Source organism: Schistocerca serialis, chromosome 12, assembly GCF_023864345.2.
Source record: "Schistocerca serialis cubense isolate TAMUIC-IGC-003099 chromosome 12, iqSchSeri2.2, whole genome shotgun sequence".
NCBI lineage: Eukaryota > Metazoa > Arthropoda > Insecta > Orthoptera > Acrididae > Schistocerca > Schistocerca serialis.
This window is the reverse complement of record NC_064649.1, coordinates 69622010-69647774: the sequence shown is the minus strand read 5'-3', so window position 1 is coordinate 69647774 and position 25765 is coordinate 69622010. Positions and strand designations below refer to the sequence as shown.

Here is a 25765-nt window from a genome sequence, read left to right as displayed (position 1 = left end):
TAGTACTGTGTCCCTGTAGCTTGACCATTCCTTTTCCAATGACTGTAATTGATTACATTCAACTAACTGGTACCTTTCTGAGATCACTGTTATGTACTTGTGCCTGATTTCCTTATCCTGAAGTTTCTCCACTCTTATCCTCCTACGTATGGACCTGACCTCCTGCACTTTCGGCCTCACAATCCCAATTTCACAGCAGATTAAATAATGATCAGTGTAATCAAAGAATCCCCTGAATACACGTGTGTCCCTAACAGCCTTCCTGAATTCCTGATCTGTTATTATATAGCCAATGACAGATCTGGTTCCCTGCCTTCCCAAATATACCGGTGAATGTTCTTACGTTTAAAAAAGGAGTTTGTGATTACTAAGCCCATACTGGTACATAAATCCAAGAGTTGTTTCCCGTGGCTGTTGGCCTCCATATCCTCTCCAAATTTACCCATAACCTTCTCATACCCTTCTGTTCGATTTCCAATCCTGGCGTTAAAATCACCCATGAGCAGAACACTGTCCTCGTTCTTTACTCTAACAACTACATCATTGAGTGCCTCATAAAAACTATCCATCTTATCTTGATCTGACAACATGTATTCGAAAACAAAATGGTAACACATTTCGTGCACCACCCTGTATGAGATTTTGTGGAGGTGTATGAAAGAGGCTTGTTAAGCGCCTAGAATGGAGCACCTATCATACCCGATACGAGAGAGGTGGCGAATGAGCTCAACGGGCAAACAGTGCCGCTGACTCGCGCTCGCCGCGCGGGTGCAGTGCTATGACCTAGACCCTTTGGCTGGGAAGTAATTTCGTGGGTTGACCACAGCGTCAGCTTCTCCGGAGTCCCTCTGGCAGAGGTCACGAGCAGGCAGGGCCCGCGTCCTTGGTTCGCCGCGGCCGCAGGAAGCCGCCGACATTGTGCTGCAGGGGGGCCGTCTCGCCTCGGCTGGTCCGCCGCCTTGCGCAACCTCGGAACGTAATTAGCCGTCTGCTGTGTGTCGAGGATCCCGTGGGCTGCTCCCACACCGGCGACACCCGGAGAGACCCGGCCAAGGAAAAGGTAGCTTCTACAGGCAGCCCATCTCCCGCCTCTAAGCCGAGCGTCAGCACTGCGATGAATGCCATTGTGGATATGCACAGGTAGTCCCAGTCTTCAAGAAGGGTCGTCGAGCACATGTGCAAAACTATAGACCTATATCTCTGACATCGATCTGTTGTAGAATTTTAGAACATGTTTTTTGCTCGCGTATCATGTCATTTCTGGAAACCCAGAATCTACTCTGTAGGGATCAACATGGACTCCGGAAACAGCGATCGTGTGAGACCCGACCCGCTTTATATTAGATACAGGCTCCCAGGTAGATGCCATTTTCCTTGACTTCCGGAAGGCGCTCGATACAGTTCCGCACTGTCGTCTGGTAAACAAAGTAAGAGCCTACGGAATATCAGACCAGCTGTGTGGCTGGCTTGAAGTTTTTTTAGCAAACAGAACACAGCATGTTGTCCTCAATGGAGAGACGTCCACAGACGTTAAAGTAACCTCTGGCGTGCCACAGGTGAGTGTTATGGGACCATTGCTTTTCACAATATATATAAATGACCTAGTAGATAGTGTCGGATATCTGGATGAGGTATCGAATAAATTGCTTCCCCCTACTTATACCTCCCGAGTAGATCAAGAATGTAAAATTAGAGAGATTCGAGCGCGCACGGAGGCTTTCCGGCACGGAGGCTTTCTTCCCGCGAACCATATGCGACTGGAACAGGAAAGGGAGGTAATGACAGTGGCACGTAAAGTGTCCTCAGCCACACACCGTTAGGTGGCTTGCGGAGCATAAATATAGATGTAGATGTATGCGGTGTGTCTCAAAGCTTTTGGGTCAAACTGGAACAGTCGATACTGGGTGCACAACCGATAATACCGAGGCTGGTATCCACTGGTCAGAAATGCATTATGGATATAAACAGCGTGCACAGCATATATCAAGGTATCCAGAATGAGATTTTCACTCTGTAGCGGTGTGTGCAATGATATGAAACTTCGTGGCAGATTAAAACTGTGTGCCGGACCGAGACTCGAACTTGGGACCCTTGCCTTCCGCGGGCAAGTGCTCTACCATCTGAGCTACCCAAGTACGACTCACGACTCACGTCCCGACGGGGTACCTCGTGCTTGGGTACCTCAGATGGTAGAGCACTTGCCCGCGAAAGGGAAGAGTCCCAAGTTCGAGTCTCGGTCCGGCACACAGTTTTTATCCGCCAGGAAATTTTATAGCAAGGTAGTTGGTTACCAGTTCCATGGGTCATTTTGCACGATACATGACAATGACGTAGAAAGAGTTATTTACATCTACATCATACATTAATTTGTCGATGCTGTTACATTCCTAACATTTATACGTTCTCTATTTTTTGTAAGTTTATTTTTTCTCTTTTTTAAGTATAATAAGAAAAAAAACATACAGATGTGAGCTTGTAACTCTTACCACCTTCTTGTTGTTGTGGTCTTCAGTCTTGAGATTGGTTTGATGCAGCTCTCCATCCTACTCTATCCTGTGCAAGCTTCTTTATCTCCTAGTACCTACTGCAACCTACATCCTTCTGAATCTGTTTAGTGTATTCATTTCTTGGTCTACCTCTACAATTTTTACCCTCCGCGCAGCCCTCCAATACTAAACTGGTGATCCCTTGATGCCTCAGAATATGTCCTACCAACCGATCCCTTCTTCTAGTCAAGTTGTGCCACGAATTCCTTTTCTTCCCAGTTCTATTCAGCACCTCCTCATTAGTTATGTGATCTACCCATCTAATCTTCAGCATTCTTCTGCAGCATCACATCTCGAAAGCTTCAATTCTCATCTTGTCCAAACTACGAGTATTTATCGCCCATGTTTCACTTCCATACATGGATGGCTTCACTCCATACAAATACTTTCAGAAAAGACTTCCTGACACTTAAATCTATACTCGATGTTAAAAAATTTCACTTCTTCAGGAACGCTTTCCTTGCAGTTGCCAGTCTACAGTTTCTATCCTCTCTACTTCGACCATCATGAGCTATTTTGCTCCCCAAATAGCAAAACTCATCTTCTACTCTAAGTGTCTCATTTCCTAACCTAATTCCCTCGGCATCACCTGATTTAATTCGCTTACATTCCATTATCTTCGTTTTGCTTTTGTTGAGGTTCATCTTACATCGTCCTTTCAAGACACTGTCCATTCCGTTGCTCTTCCAGGGGCTTTGCTGTGATACTATTATAATGTCAACGACCTTTATACATTATTATTATTATTATTATTATTATTATTATTATTATTTCTCACGTATGGGTCCAATAGAACCAAGCGAGGTACAATGCATCAGTGTAACTTTTGATGGTTGGTCTTCCTTTTGTAAGTAGGCTGTTTATGTTTTCTCTATGTAAGTAGGCTGTTTATGTTTTCTCTATGTAAGTAGGCTGTTTATGTTTTCTCTATGTAAGTAGGCTGTTTATGTTTTCTTATTGGCAACGTTACGTAGCGCTCAATATGAAAATCACTGGCTGTGCTGTGTGCAGTCTGTGGCTAGTTTGCATTGTTGTCTGCCATTGTAGTGTTGGGCAGCGGCAGCTGGCTGTGAACAGCGCGTAGCGTTGCGCAGTTGGAGGTGAGCCGCCAGCAGTGGTGGATGTGGGGAGAGAGATGGCGGAGTTTTGTAATTTTTCATGAACTGATATATTTATATATGATGATATCAAGGTAAATACATTGTTTGTTCTCTATTAATATCTTTCATTTGCTAACTATCCCTATCAGTAGTTAGTGCCTTCAGTAGTTTGAATCTTTTATTTAGCTGGCAGTAGTGGCGCTCGCTGTATTGCAGTAGCTTGAGCAGCGAAGATTTTTGTGAGGTAAGTGATTTGTGAAAGGTATAGTTTAATGTTTGTCAGGGCCATTCTTTAGTAGGAAATTTTGAAAGTCAGATTGCGTTGCGCTAAAAATATTGTGTGTCAGGTTAAGCACAGTCTTGTATAATTGTTAAAAGGGGACGTTTCATATATGAAACGTCCCCTTTTAACAATTATACAAGACTGTGCTTAACCTGACACACAATATTTTTAGCGCAACGCAATCTGACTTTCAAAATTTCCTACTAAAGAATGGCCCTGACAAACATTAAACTATACCTTTCACAAATCACTTACCTCACAAAAATCTTCGCTGCTCAAGCTACTGCAATACAGCGAGCGCCACTACTGCCAGCTAAATAAAAGATTCAAACTACTGAAGGCACTAACTACTGATAGGGATAGTTAGCAAATGAAAGATATTAATAGAGAACAAACAATGTATTTACCTTGATATCATCATATATAAATATATCAGTTCATGAAAAATTACAAAACTCCGCCATCTCTCTCCCCACATCCACCACTGCTGGCGGCTCACCTCCAACTGCGCAACGCTACGCGCTGTTCACAGCCAGCTGCCGCTGCCCAACACTACAATGGCAGACAACAATGCAAACTAGCCACAGACTGCACACAGCACAGCCAGTGATTTTCATATTGAGCGCTACGTAACGTTGCCAATAAGAAAACATAAACAGCCTACTTACATAGAGAAAACATAAACAGCCTACTTACATAGAGAAAACATAAACAGCCTACTTACATAGAGAAAACATAAACAGCCTACTTACACTTTGTGTTCAAATTTATTTCATCCTTTCACAATGAAGTCGACCACGGTGTTCAAATCCGTTTTCTAACTTCCCTCTGACTAGCTTTCCAAACAAATATCGTTTGCCTAAACGTTTTTCGATCTGCCTGAGCTATACCTGCTGCTTCAAGATCCTCCTTAATCGCAGCGATCCATTTAATTGTCTCAGTTTTGGCATTACTTCCGTTTTCGTAGAATTCTACTATTTCCTTTGTCAACCTAGTGGGTGCCATTCTTTTAATGTGCCCACAAAATTTTAAGTTTTCGTTTTCTCATATCACTATGTACGTTTCTGTATTCTATTTCCTTATTAATTCTCATCCTATAAGTTTCTTCATCAGTAATTTCGGGGTTTTATATTTTCTTAAAAATCTTTATTTCTTTTGAATTTCTTCAATATCTCTCTTTTTATTTATAATTAAAGTTTCTACTCCATTCAGGTTTGATTACTACTGTAATGCTTAAGTTTATTGAATTTAGAAACTGATTTTTTTTATAAATATTTCGTTTTAATGTGAATGCTGTTGCCAATTTTTGACAGCAAATTTATTTTGCAGCTTTTTTCAGACCATTTTCTTGTATGATTTCCCCCAAGTATTTATACTGAGTAGCCCTTTTTATTTTTCCTTGTCTCGTGTTCAAAAACAAGTTACATGCCATATATTCCGGTTTTTCAAATGATATATGTAGTCCTACATTGACCGCAACTTCTTTAAGGATTTCAGTTAGTTTCGAGTTGTGTTAATATAACTAGTTAAAATTGCCAGATCATCTGGAAAGGCCAGGCAATCTAATATTACTTCTGCCTAACTTGGTTGATTGATCTGTATTTTGATTCGATTTTTACTCTCGCCATTGTGTAATCACCTTTTACAAAACAAAGTTAAACGGTAATGGGGAGAGTTCATCTCCCTGTATAACATCAGTCTTTCTGTCAAATGATTCAGAAGTTTCTGGCACGAACTGAAGTTTAGAGCTAGTGTCAGTTAACGTAATCTCAATCAGTGTTAGTTTTATTATCTAGCCCTTGTTCCTTTAAAATTTGGAAAAGACATTCAGTATCAGACTTAGGAGTAGGCCCTTTTAAAATCCGCAAATGTTAATACAATATTGTTATCAGAAATTCTTTGGTTCCTAAGGATTAGTTATAAATTAAGAATTTGCTTTGGACAGGATCTGTTTGATATAAAGCCTGCTTGTATTCACCAATTTTGGTTCACACAGTTCTTGGGCTCTGCCAAGTAAACATTGGGAGAAAAATGTGTATGTTACCGGTAGAAGGGAGGTTCCTCCGTAAATATTGACATCGGTTCTGTCCCTTGTTTAATGCAATGTATGAATTAGGACAATTTTCCAGTCCTCAGTTATTTTCTCAGTTTGCCAAATATGTCGTATTAGTTGACTGATCTGTTTCAAAGTGTTGCGGCAGGCTGCTTTTAGTATTTCTCCAATTACGCCATCTTCTCCGGATGCTTTATTGTTTTTATGTTTCTTAATTTGCTTAATTATTTCGATACTATCAGGTTCTTTAGAGGTATGGTTGGTGTTGTTAGTCTGCTGTGGTTTTAATTTATTGGCTGGTTGTGTACAGTTGAATCGTTTTCCAAAATAATTAGCAAGGACCTTACAGTTTTCCTGGTTGTTCAGAGCTAAACAGCCATTTTCATTTTGAAGCATAGACATTGAGCTTGGTAACCGTTTAGCTTTGTTTTGAATGTTTTATAAAATTTTCTTGTATTGTAATTTTTGGAAGTATTATCGATTTCTGAAAGTTAGGCATTTTCGTAGTTTCTTTTAGTCTAATTCAGGTATTCCCTTTCTTACAGTTAGAAATGTGTTGTACGTATTTTCAGTTTTGTTACTATTCCAATTTTTGAATGCCTCATGCCTAGATTTAACTGTTGTTTCACAATCCGCTGCCGGCCGAAGTGGCCGTGCGGTTAAAGGCGCTGCAGTCTGGAACCGCAAGACCGCTACGGTCGCAGGTTCGAATCCTGTCTCGGGCATGGATGTTTGTGATGTCCTTAGGTTAGTTAGGTTTAACTAGTTCTAAGTTCTAGGGGACTAATGACCTCAGCAGTTGAGTCCCATAGTGCTCCGAGCCATTTGAACCACAATCCGCTTTCCACCAAGCATGTTTTTATTTCTTTCGAAGCGGAACTAAATTTTGTGCCGTTGTGATGAACTTTTATCTTAAGCTTTGAAAATTGTTGGATTATATTTTGTCAAGTTCGCTACTTAGAGTTGGGGTTATTTTAGCAGTATCAAATTTTGGGACAACATTTTTTGTTTTGAAGAGTTTTTACGGTTGCAGTTGTGCTTTTATTCGCATTAAGTAATGGTAAAATTCTGTATTAGCCCTTAAAATTTCCTTGTATTTGTGGTATGAAGTTGCTACATGATCGATTTGATATTCTCCAATAAATATATTGGGTTCCTGCCAAGTTTTTTGTTTGGATGGGTTGACATGATCATAAGTTTAAATTTTTTGCTCGTTTCAACAAGTCTTTGACCATTTTGGATTGTCCATTTATACGCAGGAATTCCACTCACCTTTTTCTTATGTTTTTTCTCTTTACCTAATTGAGCATTAAAATCACCCTCTAAAATTTTAACATGGTTGCTGGAATTTTCGAGATGATGCTCTCTAACGTTCCAAAGCTTCATTAACTTCTTCAGGATTTTTACAGTTATCCTCATTGACTGACATATGGGCATTAATTAAAATGTATGTCTTATTTGCGCATTTAAGAGAAATAATCGTTAGTCTATTATTAATGGGTTTTACCTCCGTTTTTGAATTAAAAATATTTTTGTAGATTGAAAAGGCAACTCCGGGGTGTAATGAATTATTAAGTATTCTGTTACCTCAATTACTTTTTAAAAGACGATTTTTGCCGAAATCCATGGTGTTATTATCTGTCATTCGTGTTTTTTGAAGTGCGAAAGTTTTAATCTTCTGTTTTTTAATGATCTCCCAACTTATGAAGTTTACCTGGTTGCAAAACTGTTTGTATGTTAAGTGTTGCAAAAAATGTATTTGTTTAGGTTTTAAGTTGGCCAGAGGACTCAGACTTTCTCTGCTGTATTTCAACCTGGCCGCTCCAGGATCCAGAAGACCAGTTGCGACAGTAATACTGGAGGTGAATTGGTTATCAAAATGCTCCATGATGATTGTACCTGGAATCAGGTGGGGATGAGTGGACTCATTGAGTCAACTCGGAATGAAATTACAATGAAATGAATAGCCGTAGCTGCATACAGGCCTTCATATACGTCAACGGGGACCGTTAATAATGTGTGCCCCGACCGGGACTCGAGCGCAGGATTTCCTGCTTGCATGGCAGACACTCTATCCGTCTGAGCCACCGAGGACACAGAACACAGAGGATAGTGTGACTGCAGGGACTTATCTTTGGCACGCCTTCCGTGATTCCCATATTCCCAAATTATTGTCCCGCACTATATTCATAGTGCCCCTGCCCATCGGAACAAAAAGTAGGCTGTATAAAATCTATGATAAAACGGTCTAGATCGATTTTTTTTAATGACGCGTTTCGGGGTTCATCTACATCTACACCTAACGGTGTGTGGCGGAGGGCACTTTACGTGCCACTGTCATTACCTCCCTTTCCTGTTCCAGTCGCTTATGGTTCGCGGGAAGAACGAGTGCCGGAAAGCCTCCGTGCACGCTCGAATCTCTCTAATTTTACATTCGTGATCTCCTCGGGAGGTATAAGTAGGGGGAAGCAATATATTCGATACCTCATCCAGAAACGTACCCTCTCGAAACCTGGCGAGCAAGCTACACCGCGATGCAGAGCGCCTCTCTTGCAGAGTATGCCACTTGAGTTTATTAAACATCTCTGTAACGCTATCACGGTTACCAAATAACCCTGTGACGAAACGCGCCGCTCTTCTTTGGATCTTCTCTATCTCCTCCGTCAGACCGATCTGGTTACGGATCCCACACTGATGAGCAATACTCAAGTATAGGTCGAACGAGTGTTTTGTAAGCCACCTCCTTTGTTGATGGACTACATTTTCTAAGCACTCTCCCAATGAATCTCAACCTGGTACCCGCCTTACCAACAATTAATTTTATGTGATCATTCCACTTAAAATCGTTCCGCACGCATACTCCCAGATATTTTACAGAAGTAACTGCTACCAGTGTTTGTTCCGCTATCATATAATCATACAATAAAGGGTCCTTCTTTCTATGTATTCGCAATACATTACATTTGTCTATGTTAAGGGTCAGTTGCCACTCCCTGCACCAAGTGCCTATCCGCTGCAGATCTTCTTGTATTTCGCTGCAATTTTTTAATGCTGCAACTTCTCTGTATACTACAGCATCCTCCGCGAAAAGCCGCATGGAATTTCCTACACTATCTACTAGATCATTTATATATATTGTGAAAAGCAATGGTCCCACAACACTCCCCTGTGGCATGCCAGAGGTTACTTTAAAGTCTGTAGACGTCTCTCCATTGATAACAACATGCTGTTTTCTGTTTGCTAAAAACTCTTCAATCCAGCCACACAGCTGGTCTGATATTCCGTAGGCACTTACTTTGTTTGTCATGTGACAGTGCGGAACTGTATCGAACGCCTTTCGGAAGTCAAGGAAAATGGCATCTACCTGGGAGCCTGTATCTAATATTTTCTGGGCCTCATGAACAAATAAAGCGAGTTGGGTCTCACACGATCGCTGTTTCCGGAATCCATGTTGATTCCTACAGAGTAGATTCTGAATTTCCAGAAGTGACATGATAAGCGAGCAAAGCACATGTTCTATAATTCTACAACAGATCGATGTCAGAGACATAGGTCTATAGTTTTGCATATGTGCTCGACGATCCTTCTTGAAGATTGGGACTACCTGCGCTCTTTTCCAGTCATTTGGCCATAGTCTTAGGCCATCTTCAGACAGCACCATCAGCTGAAGTTGACGATGCGTAGAAGTTGACCTCAGTCGCTGAAACTACAGTTTCAGCGACTAAGGGTAATTGACTCTTCTACGGATCGCCAAATTCAGCTAATGGTGCTCTCTGAAATACTAGGCCGAAACCAGTCATCAGGATCTGGACTGTTTTTGTGTGATGTTATATTGTTAATAGTGGCTGCTTGTTGTTTGCTCCTGTGGAAGAATCAACTTTTATTCTTCCTTATACTCCCATTTTACCTCTCCACTAACTTACCTCTGTGTCATTATCTCCCAGGTAAACAATTCCTTGAAGCGATAGAATAGGCTGGCGGCCTGTTAGGAACAAAATGCACAAACATACTGTGCCGTCTTACCCAGTTGTACCAGCGCTGCCGATCTATGGCTGGCGTATGTCTGTTCAGCAGACTCGTAAAACTATGGACCGCGATATCTCGAATATTTTGAAAATTTCTCGGGTATTCAGCCAGGTAGCGTCGTCCAAAAGGCGCGACATTTCGGCAAGCCAACTTCTTGCCATCTTCTGGCGTTTTTGGTGTCTGATTGATCTCTGATAGATGCCTACTTCCACCGGAGATCAGACACCAAGAACGCTTGAAGATGGCAAGAAGCCGGCTTGCCGAAATGTCGCGTCTTTTGGACGACGCTACCTGGGTGAATACCCGAGAAATATTCAGTACGCCGGGAAAGCGTCAGATGACATCTCGAAAATTTCTTGAGGAGCCGATCGTACCAGAGCAGGAGCTGCGTTCTGAAGACGTTACGCCGGGCGGCAACTCACCTGAAGAGGTCAGCGGGCAGCCGCTCGATGGCGTTTCCGATGATGCTGAGCACCGACAGCAGCGGGTTGTCCCAGAAGGTGTCCCGGTCGACGCTCGTCACCCGGTTGTCGTTCACGATCAGCGTCGACAGCCGCGGCAGGCGGGTGAACATGGTCCGGCTGTAGCGGGCAACCAGAACAATCCACAGTCAAATCCGGCCGCACTCCAAATGTGGTTGGCTACAGTAACACTGCCAGGAGCAAGGGCAACGTGGAGAAATGACTCAAACACTGACCTCCAGATGCCAGACACTCAGATCGGTATTTGGTGGTAAGTTCCTATGGGACCAAACTGCTGAGGTCATCGGTCCTTAGGCTTACACACTATCTAATCTAACTTAAAGTAATCTACGCTAAGAACACACACACACACACACACACACACACACACACACACACACACACACACATACACACACACTCCCATGATCGAGGGAAGACACGACCCTCCGACAAAGGGGCTGATGGGGAGGGGGGGGGGGCGCGAACCGTGGCAAGGCGCCTAAGACCGCGCTGCTACACCGCGCGGCAGACACATCGGTACCAGACGTTGTATGTAGTCACAGTATCACCCAAAACTTCGATTTAGTTCGTGCTGTGTACTGTTATCCAGTAGAACATGCACAAACGGTAATTAAAAGTGACACGAGATCTATGGAGCACAGAAGAGCATAAGAGTGAGTAGCTGACAACTTTGTATCCCGTGGGAAGACACACGCACACACATGCTCGAGGGAGGACAAGACCCTCCGAGACGGGGGGGGGGGGGAAGGGTGGGCGAACCGTGACAAGGTGCCCAAGACCGCGAGGCTACCCCGCGCGCGCGTCACTCAGACCGGTACCAGACGTTGTATGTGGATAATCAGCCAAAACTCCGATTTAGTTCGTGGTGTGTACTCTCGTCCAGTAGAACATGCACGAATGGTAATTAAAAGTAGCACGACATTTACAGAGCACAGAAGAGCATAAGTGTGAGTAGTTGACAAGTTTGTATCCTGTGGGAAGTTTCTAGAGCGTTGGATCCTCGCACGGAGGGCCACTGTCTTCCAAACCCAGTGACGACATGATTTCACTGTATTATGCTTGGAAGTGCTATATGCGAAAACATGTTTTTGACATGGAAAAGGGGTGTTTGGAGTTTACAACAATGTTTTCTTGGCAGTCTGCTTTCGCTTCACTTCTTCGAAAGTGCTAAATCTATAGAGCACATCTGCACATCACAGAATTTGCAATCAAAAGAGAACAATAAGGAAGCAATTGCAAAAAATGGTTCAAATGGCTCGGAGCGCTGTAGGACTTAACATCTGAGGTCATCATTACCCTAGAACTTAGAACTACTTAAACCTAACTAACCTAAGGACATCCTACACATCCATGCACGAGGCAGGATTCGAACCTGTACTTTTGCTCATTCTGAAGCCATACTGTTCCTCTAGGCGTCTATTCATTTTACTTGCTCCAGAGCTAGTAAACTCACTAAAGTTTCATTGCGTTAGAAACTCTGTTATTACTAGTACTTAGCACAGAGTACATTATTATTAAGCACAATTTTCCCTGCACTGAAAAAATTCGAAAAAGACAGAAGCGTTACTTTGACGCCGAATTAGGTTGTATGGAGTCATGCATTTTAGAGACTAAATTTAAGGATGTCTAGAGTTTCACTTCCCGTCGACTGTGTAGTCATCAGAGAGGGAAAAAGCTCGGTTTGGGGATGGAAAATGGTTGTTTTTCAAATGAAGCACCCTAGCATTTGCTTGAACGATATAGGGAAATCACGGAGGATCTAAATATGGATGGGTTGACACATATTTTAATCACCGTCGACCGGAATATGAGCCCAGTGTCTCATCACTGACCCACCTGAGACCGTTTCAGGCTAAAATAGTGTAGCAATAATAATCAATAGTGTAGCAATAAAAGTCAATAGTGTAGCAATAATAATCAAAATAATAAGATCAATGACAAGTACATAACGTTCAGCCAACGAAGCGAAAGGAGAGTGCCAAAAGAATATTGCTCCAAATTCCTAAAAGTTGTTTTACAGGACAGGAAAATATTCTCCCAAGTACAGTCCCACGCGTAAAAAACTAAAAAAAAAATTCGGCGGTTGGTATTGAACTGGGGGACCATTGATTCGACGACCGCACGTTCTAGCATCTCACCCACGCTGGTTTTACGGAAAACATACTGACAGATACGGTTTTCCTGTGCTTTTTAGTTCTGGGTTAGTTTTAATTACCGTTTATGCATTTCTACTGGACCACTGCACACAGCACGAACTAAATCGGTGTTCTTGTTGATGCTCTATCGACATACGACGTCTAGTACAGATCTGAGTACCTGACATCTGGAGTTTTGTGTGTTCGCCAGTGAAGTATCCAGTGCAGTGAAGCACGTGCTCTTAAGATAATTAATGCACAAATTAATGAAAAACTAATGAGAGACCCAGAGATGCTGCAGAGATGAAACTGGTCCCGCATTCTGGGATACGGCAGTTCAAATTCCCATTTGGACATCGTGATTTAGGTTTTCTGTAATTAGCCCAAATCACGTAGAGGAGATTATTAGGATGGTTTCTTTGAAAAGAAATAGTCAATTTTCTTCTGTATCCTTCCCAAATCCGAGCTCCTACCTCGTTCTAAAGACTTCATCGCCGACGGGTCATTAAACCCTGATCTCGACTGCTTACAACTGCTAATGTGTCAGGTCAACCTACATGGCTACTCAGCAGACCACACTTAAGCGCCTCGCGAGGAGTTTATCGAACCACCTTCACAACAACTCTCTACTATTCTACTGTGGAACACTATGCGGAAAAAACCAGCACCTATATCTTTCCTTCCGAGCTCTGATTTCCCTTATTTCATTTTAATGATTGTTTCTCCCTATGTCGGTCGGCGTCAACAAAGTATTTTCGCATTCGGAAGAGAAAGATGATGATTGAAATTTCTTGTGAAAATCCCGATGCAATGTCAAACGCCTTTGTTTTAATGATGTCCACGATAAATACTGTATAATTTCTGTGACACTCTCTCCCCTATTTCGCGATAATACAAAAGGTTCTGCCCTTCTTTGAAGTCTCTCGATGTACTCCGTTAATCAGATCTCGAAAGGACCCCACACCGTGCACCAGTACTCCAAAAGAGGTCGGATAAGCGTAGTGTAGACTGTCTCTTTAGTATATCTGTTGTATCTTCTAAGTGCTCTGCCAATGAAACGCAGTCTTAGGTTCGCCTTCCTCACAGCATTTGTTACGTGTCCTTTCTAATTTAAGTTGCTCGTGGTTGTAATTCCTAGCTATTTGGTTAAATTTACGACCTTTAGATTGTTGTAACGGAAGCTTAACGGACTCCTTTTAGCACTCACGTGGACGACGTCATACTTTTCATTGTTAAGAGTCGATGGCCAATTTTGGCACAATACAGATACCTCTTCTAAATCGTTTTGCAGTTTGTTTTGATCTTTTGATGAGTTAAATAGACTATAGACGACAGCGTCGTCTGCAGACTGCCTAAGATGGCTCCTCAGATTGTCTCCTAAACCGTTTATGTAGATGGATAGTAGACGGGCTACAACACTACCTCGGTGTACGCCAAAATTCACTTCCGTTTCACTCGATAACTTTCCGTCAGTTACTGCGAACTGTGGCTTCTCTGACAGGAAATCACGAATCTTGTCACATAACTGAGCAGATATACGGTATGCACGCAATCTGATTACAAGTCGCTTGTGATGTACGGTGTCAAAAGCCTTCTGGAAATCCAGAAATACGGAATCAATCAGAAGTGCCTTCTCAATAGCACTCAACACTTCGTGTGAGTAAAGAGCTAGTTGTGCTTCACAAGAACGATGCTTTCTAAATCCGTGGTGACCGTGTGTCAATAGACCGTTCTCTTCAACGTAATTCGTAATGTTCGAACACAATATATGTTCAAAAATTCTTGGGCTTCTAATTTAGAGGATTACTCCTACTGCCTTTCTTGAGTATTGCTGTCGTTGGGTGCGGATCTTTCGTCGAGCGACCGGCAGTATATAATTGTTAAGTATGGAGCTACTGTATCAGCATACTCTGAAAGAAACCTGGTTAGTACACAAACTGGACCGGAAAACTTCCTTTTATTGATTTAAGTTGCTTCACTACTCCGATGATATCAACTCCTAAGTTAATCATGTTGCCAGCTGTTCTTGACACGATTTCTGGAATATTTATTTCGTCTTCTTTGGTGAAGGGGTTTGGGAAGGCTGTGTTTATTCTGCTTTAGGAGCACTGTCGTCGGTAGTATTTCCATTGCTATGGCGCAGAGATGGCATTTATTGTGTCTTGCCGCTAGCATACTTTACATATGACCAGTATCTCTTTGGATGTTCTGCCAGGTTTCGAGATAAAGTTTCGTCGTAGATACTATCATAAACATCTTGCGTTGAAGTCCGCGCTAAATTTCGGGCTTCTGTTACATATAGTGTGGTGTAAAGTGCACAGTATTTCCGTAAGACAGCCGCACCTGAACTTCAGGTGCTTACTGACGCACTGCTATTTTATACTTATATGGATATGATGTCTGCTCTTTTGGACATGTCCGAAAGAACAGACTCCATTGATGACCTACAGCCGTCTACAACGAAATTAGAATTATATATTAATACCTTCAGCTACTGACAGGCGTATATATATATATATATATATATATATATATATATATATATACGTGAACAGGTGAAAATATGTAACCCGACTGGGACTCGAACCCGGGATCTCCTGCTTACATAGCAGACGCTCTATCCATACATACACTCCTGGAAATTGAAATAAGAACACCGTGAATTCATTGTCCCAGGAAGGGGAAACTTTATTGACACATTCCTGGGGTCAGATACATCACATGATCCCACTGACAGAACCACAGGCACATAGACACAGGCAACAGAGCATGCACAATGTCGGCACTAGTACAGTGTATATCCACCTTTCGCAGCAATGCAGGCTGCTATTCTCCCATGGAGACGATCGTAGAGATGCTGGATGTAGTCCTGTGGAACGGCTTGCCATGCCATTTCCACCTGGCGCCTCAGTTGGACCAGCGTTCGTGCTGGACGTGCAGACCGCGTGAGACGACGCTTCATCCAGTCCCAAACATGCTCAATGGGGGACAGATCCGGAGATCTTGCTGGCCAGGGTAGTTGACTTACACCTTCTAGAGCACGTTGGGTGGCACGGGATACATGCGGACGTGCATTGTCCTGTTGGAACAGCAAGTTCCCTTGCCGGTCTAGGAATGGTAGAACGATGGGTTCGATGACGGTTTGGATGTACCGTGCACTATTCAGTGTCCCCTCGACGATCACCAGTGGTGTACGGCCAGTGTAGGAGATCGCTCCCCACACCATGATGCCGGGTGTTGGCCCTGTGTGCCTCGGTCGTATGCAGTCCTGATTGTGGCGCTCACCTGCACGGCGCCAAACACGCATACGACCATCATTGGCACCAAGGCAGAAGCGACTCTCATCGCTGAAGACGACACGTCTCCATTCGTCCCTCCATTCAAGCCTGTCGCGACACCACTGGAGGCGGGCTGCACGATGTTGGGGCGTGAGCGGAAGACGGCCTAATGGTGTGCGGGACCGTAGCCCAGCTTCATGGAGACGGTTGCGAATGGTCCTCGCCGATACCCCAGGAGCAACAGTGTCCCTAATTTGCTGGGAAGTGGCGGTGCGGTCCCCTACGGCACTGCGTAGGATCCTACGGCCATGGCGTGCATCCGTGCGTCGCTGCGGTCCGGTCCCTGGTCGACGGGCACGTGCACCTTCCGCCGACCACTGGCGACAACATCGATGTACTGTGGAGACCTCACGCCCCATGTGTTGAGCAATTCGGCGGTACGTCCACCCGGCCTCCCGCATGCCCACTATACGCCCTCGCTCAAAGTCCGTCAACTGCACATACGGTTCACGTCCACGCTGTCGCGGCATGCTACCAGTGTTAAAGACTGCGATGGAGCTCCGTATGCCACGGCAAACTGGCTGACACTGACGGCGGCGGTGCACAAATGCTGCGCAGCTAGCGCCATTCGACGGCCAACACCGCGGTTCCTGGTGTTTCCGCTGTGCCGTGCGTGTGATCATTGCTTGTACAGCCCTCTCGCAGTGTCCGGAGGAAGTATGGTGGGTCTTACACACCGGTGTCAATGTGTTCTTTTTTCCATTTCCAGGATTGTATATACTTATATCGATATGGTGTCTGTTCTTTCGGACGTCCGAAAGAACAGACACTATATCTGAGCCTCGGCTGGCTCGTGTTGTGCTTTGCATTAAACCTTGGTTGCTATTCTGTGATTAGTCTCCCGCGGTTATCACGGTTATGCAGCAGCAGCGTCTATCGATATTCGCACCCTTGTACTATCTTTGCCCTGGCGCTTGTAGTTTCCGGCTGTGCCGTGTGCGGGCAGTTGGTCGGTTGGCGTGGAGCAGCGAGGAAGTCTCCGTGGCGCGTGTCCACTCGCGGTCGGAGTGTGACGTGCTGTTGTCATTGCTACGAGGTCCGTGGCTCACCGATCCCCGACACGAAAGTTGAGTCTTAACTTAATCTACCAGCCAGCCCCAACTGTTCACATAGTGTCGCTTGAATTTAATTGTGGGCTGTTGGGACATTCCCGCGAGCAACAACGTGTGTTTTCAAGGTTGCGAAATTCTAGCTGCCTTCCTGTGGAGTTTAACTTGATTATTTTTTAATTGAAGTACAGTAGCGTAATCTTCTGCCTTGTGGCCGTTAACGTTCCGGTTACCTGTCCTGGCCGTTGACGTAAATTCAGGCAGTGTATTTTCCTCGTCGTTTTGTGGCTGTGCAGCACGGCGTGTAGTTTGACAGCTCAATCTGTAATTCGTTGAGGGCTCCGATCCCTTCTGCGTTGTTCCATTGAACTGCTGGTCGGGTGGTGCGGAAGTTATCATGTCACTTGGTCCATTGACTGACTGTCGGTTGGGTTGCCGTCAGATTGAGAATTGCTGGGCCGACTGCGTGTCTCACCTAAGCAAGCGTTAGTGTTTGAATTTAGGCCGACCCTTGGAAACTTCTGAGCGCCGTTTCATGTGCTGCCTTTTCTTTATTGTCCTTGTTGTTTGTTTGTGTATGGCTTCTAGCTGATTTTAAATTAAAGTTGTTTTGCCCTTAAGGCGTGAGATTGTCTGAGTCTTCAGCCTGATATAAAAAAATTTTAAGACAAGGCCTTATGCCTTTTAAAATTCAAATTCTTGTTTTTGAGTCTTATGTGATTGGCCTTCAGCCGGTTTTTAAATTAAAGTTTTTCTGCCCTTGAGGCGTGAGATTGAATGGCGCATTTAGCCGGGAATTAAGTTCTAAAATTCTACATCTACATCCATACTCCGCAAGCCACCTGACGGTGTGTGGCGGAGGGTACCTTGAGTACCTCTATCGGTTCTCCCTTCTATTCCAGTCTCGTATTCTTCGTGGAAAGAAGGATTGTCGGTATGCCTCTGTGTGGGCTCTAATCTCTCTGATTTTATCCGCATGGTCTCTTCGCGAGATATACGTAGGAGGGAGCAATATACTGCTTGACTTCTCGGTGAAGGTATTCTCGAAACTTCAACAAAAGCCCGTACCGAGCTGCTGAGCGTCTCTCCTGCAGAGTCTTCCACTGGAATTTATCCATTATCTCCGTAACGCTTTCGCGATTACTAAATGATCCTGTAACGAAGCGCGCTGCTTTCCGTTGGATCTATCTCTTGTATCAATCCTATCTGGTACGGATCCCACACTGCTCAGCAGTATTCAAGCAGTGGGCCAACAAGCGTACTGTAACCTACTTCCTTTTTTTTCGGATTGTATTTCCTTACGATTCTTCCAATGAATCTCAGGTTGGCATCTGCTTTACCGACGATCAACTTTATATGATCGTTCCATTTTAAATCACTCCTAATGCCCACTCCCAGATAATTTATGGAGTTAACTACTTCCAGTTGCTGATCTGCTATATTGTAGCTAAATTATAAGTGATCTTTCTATGTATTCGCAGCACATTACACTTGTCTACATTGAGATTCAATTGCCATTCCCTGCACCATGCGTCAATTCGCTGCAGATCCTCCTGCATTTCAGTACAATTTTCCATTGTTACAACCTCTCGATATACCACAGCATCATTCGCAAAAAGCCTCAGTGAACTTCCGATGTCATCCACAAGGTCATTTATGTATATTGTGAATAGCAACGGTCCTACGACACTCCCCTGCGGCACACCTGAAATGACTCTTACTTCGGAAGACTTCTCTACATTGAGAATGACATGCTGCGTTCTGTTATCTAGGAACTCTTCAATCCAATCACACAATTGGTCTGATAGTCCATATGCTCTTACTTTGTTCATTAAACGACTTTGGGGAACTGTATCGAACACTTGGCGGAAGTCAAGAAACACGGCATCTACCTGGGAACCCGTGTCTATGGCCCTCTGAGTCTCGTGGACGAATAGCGCGAGCTGGGATTCACACGATCGTCTTTTTCGAAACCCATGCTGATTCCTACAGAGTAGATTTCTAGTCTCCAGAAAAGTCATTATACTCGAACACAGTACGTGTTCCAAAATTGTACAACTGATCGACGTTGGAGATATAGGTCTATAGTTCTGCACATCTGTTCGACGTCCCTTCTTGAAAACGGGTATGGCCTATGCCCTTTTCCAATCTTTTGGAACGCTGCGCTCTTCTAGAGATCTACGGTACACCGCTGCAAGAAGGGGGGCAAGTTCCTTCGCGTACACTGTGTAAAATCGAGCTGGTATCCCATCAGGTCCAGCGGCCTTTCCTCTTTTGAGCGATTTTAATTGTTTCTCTATCCCTCTGTCGTCTATTTCGATATCTATCATTTTGTCATCTGGGCTACAATCTAGAGAAGGAACTACAGTGCAGTCTTGCACTGTGAAACAGATTTGGAAAAAGACATTTAGTATTTCGGCCTTTAGTCTGTCATCCTCTGTTTCAGTACCACTTTGGTCACAGAGTGTCTGGACATTTTATTTTGATCCGCCTACCGCTTTGACATAAGACCAAAATTTCTTAGGATTCTCTGCCAAGTCAGTATATAGAACTTGGCTCGCTCTGTTTTTAATGTTTTCCTTACTCTTGTAATGTTTGTCAAATGGATGAACAACTATGTTCGAGTGCAACTGACAGCCGCTCATTTTGGCCCCTTTCCACAAAGAAAATATCTGTCCCCTCCTGCGGGTATAGCCGGGATAAGTACATAGTTCTGGCAATACCAGCCATGACCTTCCTCTTTTGTGCGGATGCACACGTATTACCCGAACTCTTACGGGACTTGGTAAGAATGTCTTCCATGCGTAATGAGTGTGCTGGGTAGGGACACTACGAATGTAGTGTGTGGACATATAAGGTCAGAATGTGAGTCTCGCGGGATGCGTGCGTGAGATAGTCCCTGCAGTCGCACTATCCTCTGTGCCCTCGGTGGCTCATATGGATAGAGCGTCTGCCATGTAGGCAGGAGACCACGGGTTCGAGTCCCGGTGGGGGCACACATTTTCACCTGTCCCCGTTGATATATATTATTCTCGTCAGCAGCTGCAGGTATTAATATGTAATTCTAATTTCATAGCTATTTTGCTTCGCCAGTTTATGCAATGTCTCGCTAGAAAAATGCAGGCGCTAAAAAGTGCTACCATAGCGTCATCGTAGACGAACCGCAGAGGTCGTCTACATGCAGTGTCCTTTGCAAGTCTATAAACAGTGACTAATAGCGAATACGATTCCTTTTAAAAATTTCTACGTGACTGAATCCCAGACGTGAGGAGCTGACCAATTGGTTAACAAGATCCAAGGAGCCATGGGAATGGATGTAACTCTACACTCTACAAGGAGACAGCCATTTCATTTGACCATAGTTAGTGATTATTTAAAAAGAAAACTTTTTATGTGAGAAACATACTGACAAAAGAAGGAAGTACTCACTCCTCTTAGGGTAGCCTCCTCTTTTACCGCAGGATAGCTGCAGTACATCCCAACACTGCAAAGAACGGCATCAATATGAATGCGTACTCCCGTTAATTATATTTGTATTACTATATTATCCTGAAGGCAACGGCCTTGCCGCAGTGGATACACCGGTTCCCGTGAGATCAGAGAAGTTAAGCGCTGTCGGGCGTGGCCGGCACTTGGATGGGTGACCATCCAGCCGCCATGTGCTGTTGCCATTTTTCGGGGTGCACTCAGCCTCGTGATACCAATTGAGGAGCTACTCGACCGAGTAGTAGCGGCTCCGGTCAAAGAAAACCATCATAACGACCGGGAGAGCGGTGTGCTGACCACAGTCCCCTCCTATCCACATCCTCAACTGAGGATGATACGGCGGTCGGATGATCCCGATGGGCCACTTGTGGCCTGAAGACGGAGTGCATTTATATTATCCTGAAGATGAAATTTCTGCGTTGAAACACGTTGCTTTGTTACATAATTTAAGGATCCAATCTCCTCATACGCCTATAAAATAGTCGACGTTTACGACTTTTTTATAAAATTAATCACGAATCAACGTAGGCCTTTTTGGACATTATTTATTGACTCTTGGAGAATATTTCCTTTTTTTTTTAAAGAAGCCTCCTATCCGAGGAGTCAAAGTTGATCTCCACAAAATGAGGCGTGTGCATGAACGAAGTCCTGTAGTCTGAAAATCTCATCAGAAATCTGAAAAACAAACCATTTTCTTAATGTATAGCACCGAGTAATAGACCGCAGCCAATTCCGTCAACTTGAATTACTAGTCGGGCCGCCGGCCGGTGTGGCCGAGCGGTTCTAGGCGCGTCAGTATGGAAACGCGCGACCGCTACGGTCGCAGGTTCGAATCCTGCCTCGGGCATGGATGTGTGTGATGTCCTTAGGTTAGTTAGGTTTAAGTAGTTCTAAGTTCTAGAGGACTGATGGCCTCAGATGTTAAGTCCCATAGTGCTCAGAGGCATTTTAACTAGTCGGGCACGTCTGCAAGGTGTAATAAATAGGCTTTTTCTATTGCAACTCATTCATTATTGACTGCAAAAAATGACCAAAAACACGCGACTAAATAGCATTTCTGTTTTGAACGCCCGCCATGCTCCGAAAATCTTTGCTATTACGTGTGCGATACCTTATACATTAAGAAAAGTGTTTTCTGATTTCAGCTACGATTTGCACATTGCATGACTTCCATCGTGGGTATGTCTCATTTTGGACAGAGCGAATTTAACTCCTCGGAGCTACATGATGACCGAATTTCTTAAAAGAATCAGAGAAAGACGTACAATGATGAATAAACAATGTGCAAAAAGATATACATTGATTGTTTCATTAGATTTTTCAAACAACAGTTGTAAAAATCCATTATTTTATACGGAGTATCAAATGAAACACTTTTCAGCCGTCTAGTTTCCAGTGTTAGTTAATTAGTCTATCAGTTTCGGTGATACCTTTACACCATCTTCAGGTCCCCTGACCGACACGTAGGTTTCGGTTAGAATCTTCCTACACGCCGGTAAGGGCGCCTGAAGATCGCGTAATAGGAGGGTTGGAACTTTAATAGTGGCAACTATTTATTTACAGCTCGTACAAAATAGATACGTGTTTCAAAGTTTTACTGATCTTCAAAGTACGCACCAGCATTGTGTATAACACGTTGCCAAAGACGTGGAAGTCGTGGGATACTCTTAGCAGTGCCAGTTGTGTTGACAGTTCGAGCGGCGCGGTCTATTGTCCGACGAATTTGTAGCAGTTCTGAAGCGAATGCCGTGAAGTGTTTCCCTCAATTTAGAAATCGAGTTGAACTCACGAAGGCTTAAGTCAGGGGAGTGCAGTAAGTGCTATAGCACTTAGCAGCCCCATCAGTCAAACAAATCAGTAACAGCTTGCACTGTACGTGCTTGAGCATTGTCCTGCAAAATGATGGTCAGGTCTTTGCAGAAAGAGTCATCACTTCTGTCTCCAAGCTGGTCGTAGGTTTGGTTCCAAAAATGAACAGCATATAGACAGAAGTGCTGACACTTTCTGCAGGACCTGACCATCATTTTGCAGGACAATGCTCAAGCACGTACAGCGCAAGCTGTTACTGATTTGTTTGACTGATGGGGCTACTTCGTTCTATATCACCTACTGCACTCCCCTGACTTAATCCCTCGTGAATTCAACTCGATTTCTAAACTGAAGGAAACACTTCATGGCATTCATTTCAGAAGTGCTACAAATTCGTCGGGCAATAGACCGCGCCGCTCGAACTGTCAACGCAACTGGCACTGCTAAGAGTATCCTACGACTTCCACCACGCTGGCAACGGGTTATACACAATGCTGGCGGCTACTTTGAAGGGCAGTAAGGCCTTGAAATACGTATCTATTTTGTACGAGCCGTAAATAAATAGTTGCCACTATTAAAGTTCCAACCCTCGTATATCCTCGGAACTGGTAGACCAATAAAATAACAGTTTGAAAATTAGACGGTTGAAAGGCGTTTGAGTTGATGTTCTGTACTGATCAGCCGTGTCCAGCAACCATCTCTAAAAAGATGGACATAAAGAAGCTTATTTATAGGCTGACTGAGGAGAATTGAGCCTTACGTAGGTCAAGAAAAAACGGGCTGTCTGTGGAAAACGTTTCCCCTGGGTTTGGAGTGATACAGTCTCCACTTCCAGTGACGTCAGGCACACCCAGTGTAAGTAGGCTGTTTAGGTTTTTATGTTGGTAATGCCACGTAGCGCTCTGTATTAAAATCGCTGACTGCGCTGTGTGCAGTCTGTGGATGGTTCAAATGGCTCTGAACACTATGGGACTTAACTTCCGAGGTCATCAGTCTCCTAGAACTTAGAACTACTTAAACCTAACTAACCAAAGGACATCACACACACTCATGCCCGAGGCAGCATTTGAACCTGCGACCGTAGCGGTCGCGCGGTTCCAGACTGTAGCGCCTAGAACCGTTTGGCCACTCCGGCCGACAGTCTGTGGATGGTTGAACACGTTGTTGGAAGTTATTTGCCAGTGTAGTGTTGGGCAGTTGGATGTGAACAGCCCGTAGCGTTGCGCAGTTGGAGGTGAGCCGCCAGCAGTGGTGGATGTGAGGAGAGAGATGACAGAGTTTTGAGATGTTAACATGAGCAGACGATCTGGACGTGTGTCCGTCAGTAAAAGGAAATTTGTTGAACTGAATGTCACGAATTTATATATTGATGACTTTTGAACACTATTAAGGTAAATACGTTGTTTGTTCTCTATCAAAATATTTGCTAACTACATGCCTGTCAGATGTTAGTGCCTTCAGTAGTCAGAATCTTTTATTTAGCTGGCAGTGTTGGCGCTCGCTGTATTGCAGTAGTTCGAGTAACGAATATTTTTGTGATGTGATTCGTGAAGTTTATAGATTATTGTTAGTCAGGGCTATTCTTTTGCAGGGATTATTAAAAGTCAGATTGCGTTGCACTAAAATATTGTGTGTCAGTTTAGAAATGTTGAGATTAAGTGTGGTGGTTGGCAGGAGAGCCAACACCATGTTACTAGAGGAGGCCGAAATGCACGCGTTTTAGCTCACGCAGGCTGGCGTGAGGTCTGGAACAGGATAAGGAAATTAGAATTTAGAAAAACGGACGTAGCTGGTGGAATACTTAACTTTAAACCATTAATGATGAACGTCGGTCTTGACGGTACATGATTCACAATATCAATAGTAACTGAATATGGCGCCTTGCTCGGTCGTAGCAAATGACGTAGCTGAAGTCTATGCTAAACTATCGTCTCGGCAAATGAGAGCGTATTTTGTCAGTGAACCATCGCTAGCAAAGTCGGCTGTACAACTGGGGCGAGTGCTACGGAGTCTCTCTAGACTAGACCTGCCGTGTGGCGGCGCTCGGTCTGCTATCACTGATAGTGGCGACACGTGGGTCCGACGTATACTAACGGACCGCGGCCGATTTAAAGGCTACCACCTAGCAAGTATGGTGTCTGGCGGTGACACCACAATAAGGAAAGAGAAAACAGTCTCGGTACGTTCAGTTTCACTCCGGAGTTTGAAAATCAAGTAACGTAGAAGTTTTACCAGCACAGTCATTCTTTACATTAAAAGGGGAAGTAGCCATTACATACTCATGCCATTCCGCATCTGAAGGAATGATTTTTGTCTAGAGGTAATTTCGGATGAGGATCAACTTTTAATGAAGTTACAGGCTGTCGCTGGCATGGAGTAGCTAGAGTATCTGTTTACTATGTTTCGGTCAAGGTGACGGTGATGCGACATTTTCCATTCCTGACAGTGTACTGGACATGGAATCAAGCGGTTTGTACCTACCGGAGAGTGGTGAGTCGGTTGCCGCTGAGCACGAGGAAGGCCAGCTCACCCTGGTGGTCGAACGTGCCCACCTCAATGTCGGCCAGGTGGTTGTTGTCCAGGTAGAGGGACGCCAGTCGCCCGTTGAAGCGGAAGGTGCCCGGGGCGACGCGAGCCAACGAGTTGTTGCGCAGCTGCAGGGACCGTAGGCTCGTCTGCAAGGATAAGCTCAACGTCACTACGAGGCATGTACTTGCCGGAGGGGAGGCCGAGTCAAACATTATGTGTAAGTGCTTGAAACAAATACGTTTTCCGCGTCATTCCCATTTTATACTGAAGAAAATGGTTGTTGTTGTTGTGGTCTTCAGTCCTGAGACTGGTTTGATGCAGCTCTCCATGCTAATATATCCTGTGCAAGCTCCTTCATCTCCCAGTACCTACTGCAGCCTACATCCTTCTGAATCTGCTTAGTGTATTCATCTCTTGGTCTCCCTCTACGATTTTTACCCTCCACGCTGCCCTCCAATACTAAATTGGTGATCCCTTGATGCCTCAGGGCATATCCTACCAACCGATCCCTTCTTCTAGTCCAGTTGTGCCACAAACTTCTCTTCTCCCCAATCCTATTCAATACCTCCTCATTAGTTACGTGATCTACCTACCTAATCTTCAACATTCTTCAGTAGCACCACATTTCGATAGCTTCTATTCTCTTCTTGTCCAAACTATTTATTGTCCATGTTTCACTTCCATTCATGGCTACACTCCATACAAATACTTTCAGAAACGACTTCCTGACACTTAAATCTATACTCGATGTTAACAAATTTCTCTTCTTCAGAAACGCTTTCCTTGTCATTGCCAGTCTACATTTGATATCCTCTCTACTTCGACCATTATGAGTTATTTTGCCCCCAAAACAGCAGAACTCCTTTACTACTTTAAGTGTCTCATTTCCTAATCTAATTCCCTCAGCAACACCCGACTTAATTCGA

The 25765-nt window shown here is 44.1% G+C and overlaps 1 protein-coding gene across 1 annotated transcript in view; it reads right to left on the bottom strand.

Annotated features, from left to right (window-relative positions):
* The window catches only part of LOC126427938 (insulin-like growth factor-binding protein complex acid labile subunit), a 225304-nt gene that overhangs the window by 21802 nt on the left and 177737 nt on the right, over positions 1 to 25765 (bottom strand). The window contains exons 7-8 of the mRNA XM_050089830.1: positions 24792 to 24985; positions 10431 to 10589 (exon numbers count right to left, since the gene is read on the bottom strand). Of these exons, the coding sequence (XP_049945787.1) occupies positions 10431 to 10589; positions 24792 to 24985 (353 nt within the window). The remainder of the gene's footprint in view (positions 1 to 10430; positions 10590 to 24791; positions 24986 to 25765) is intronic.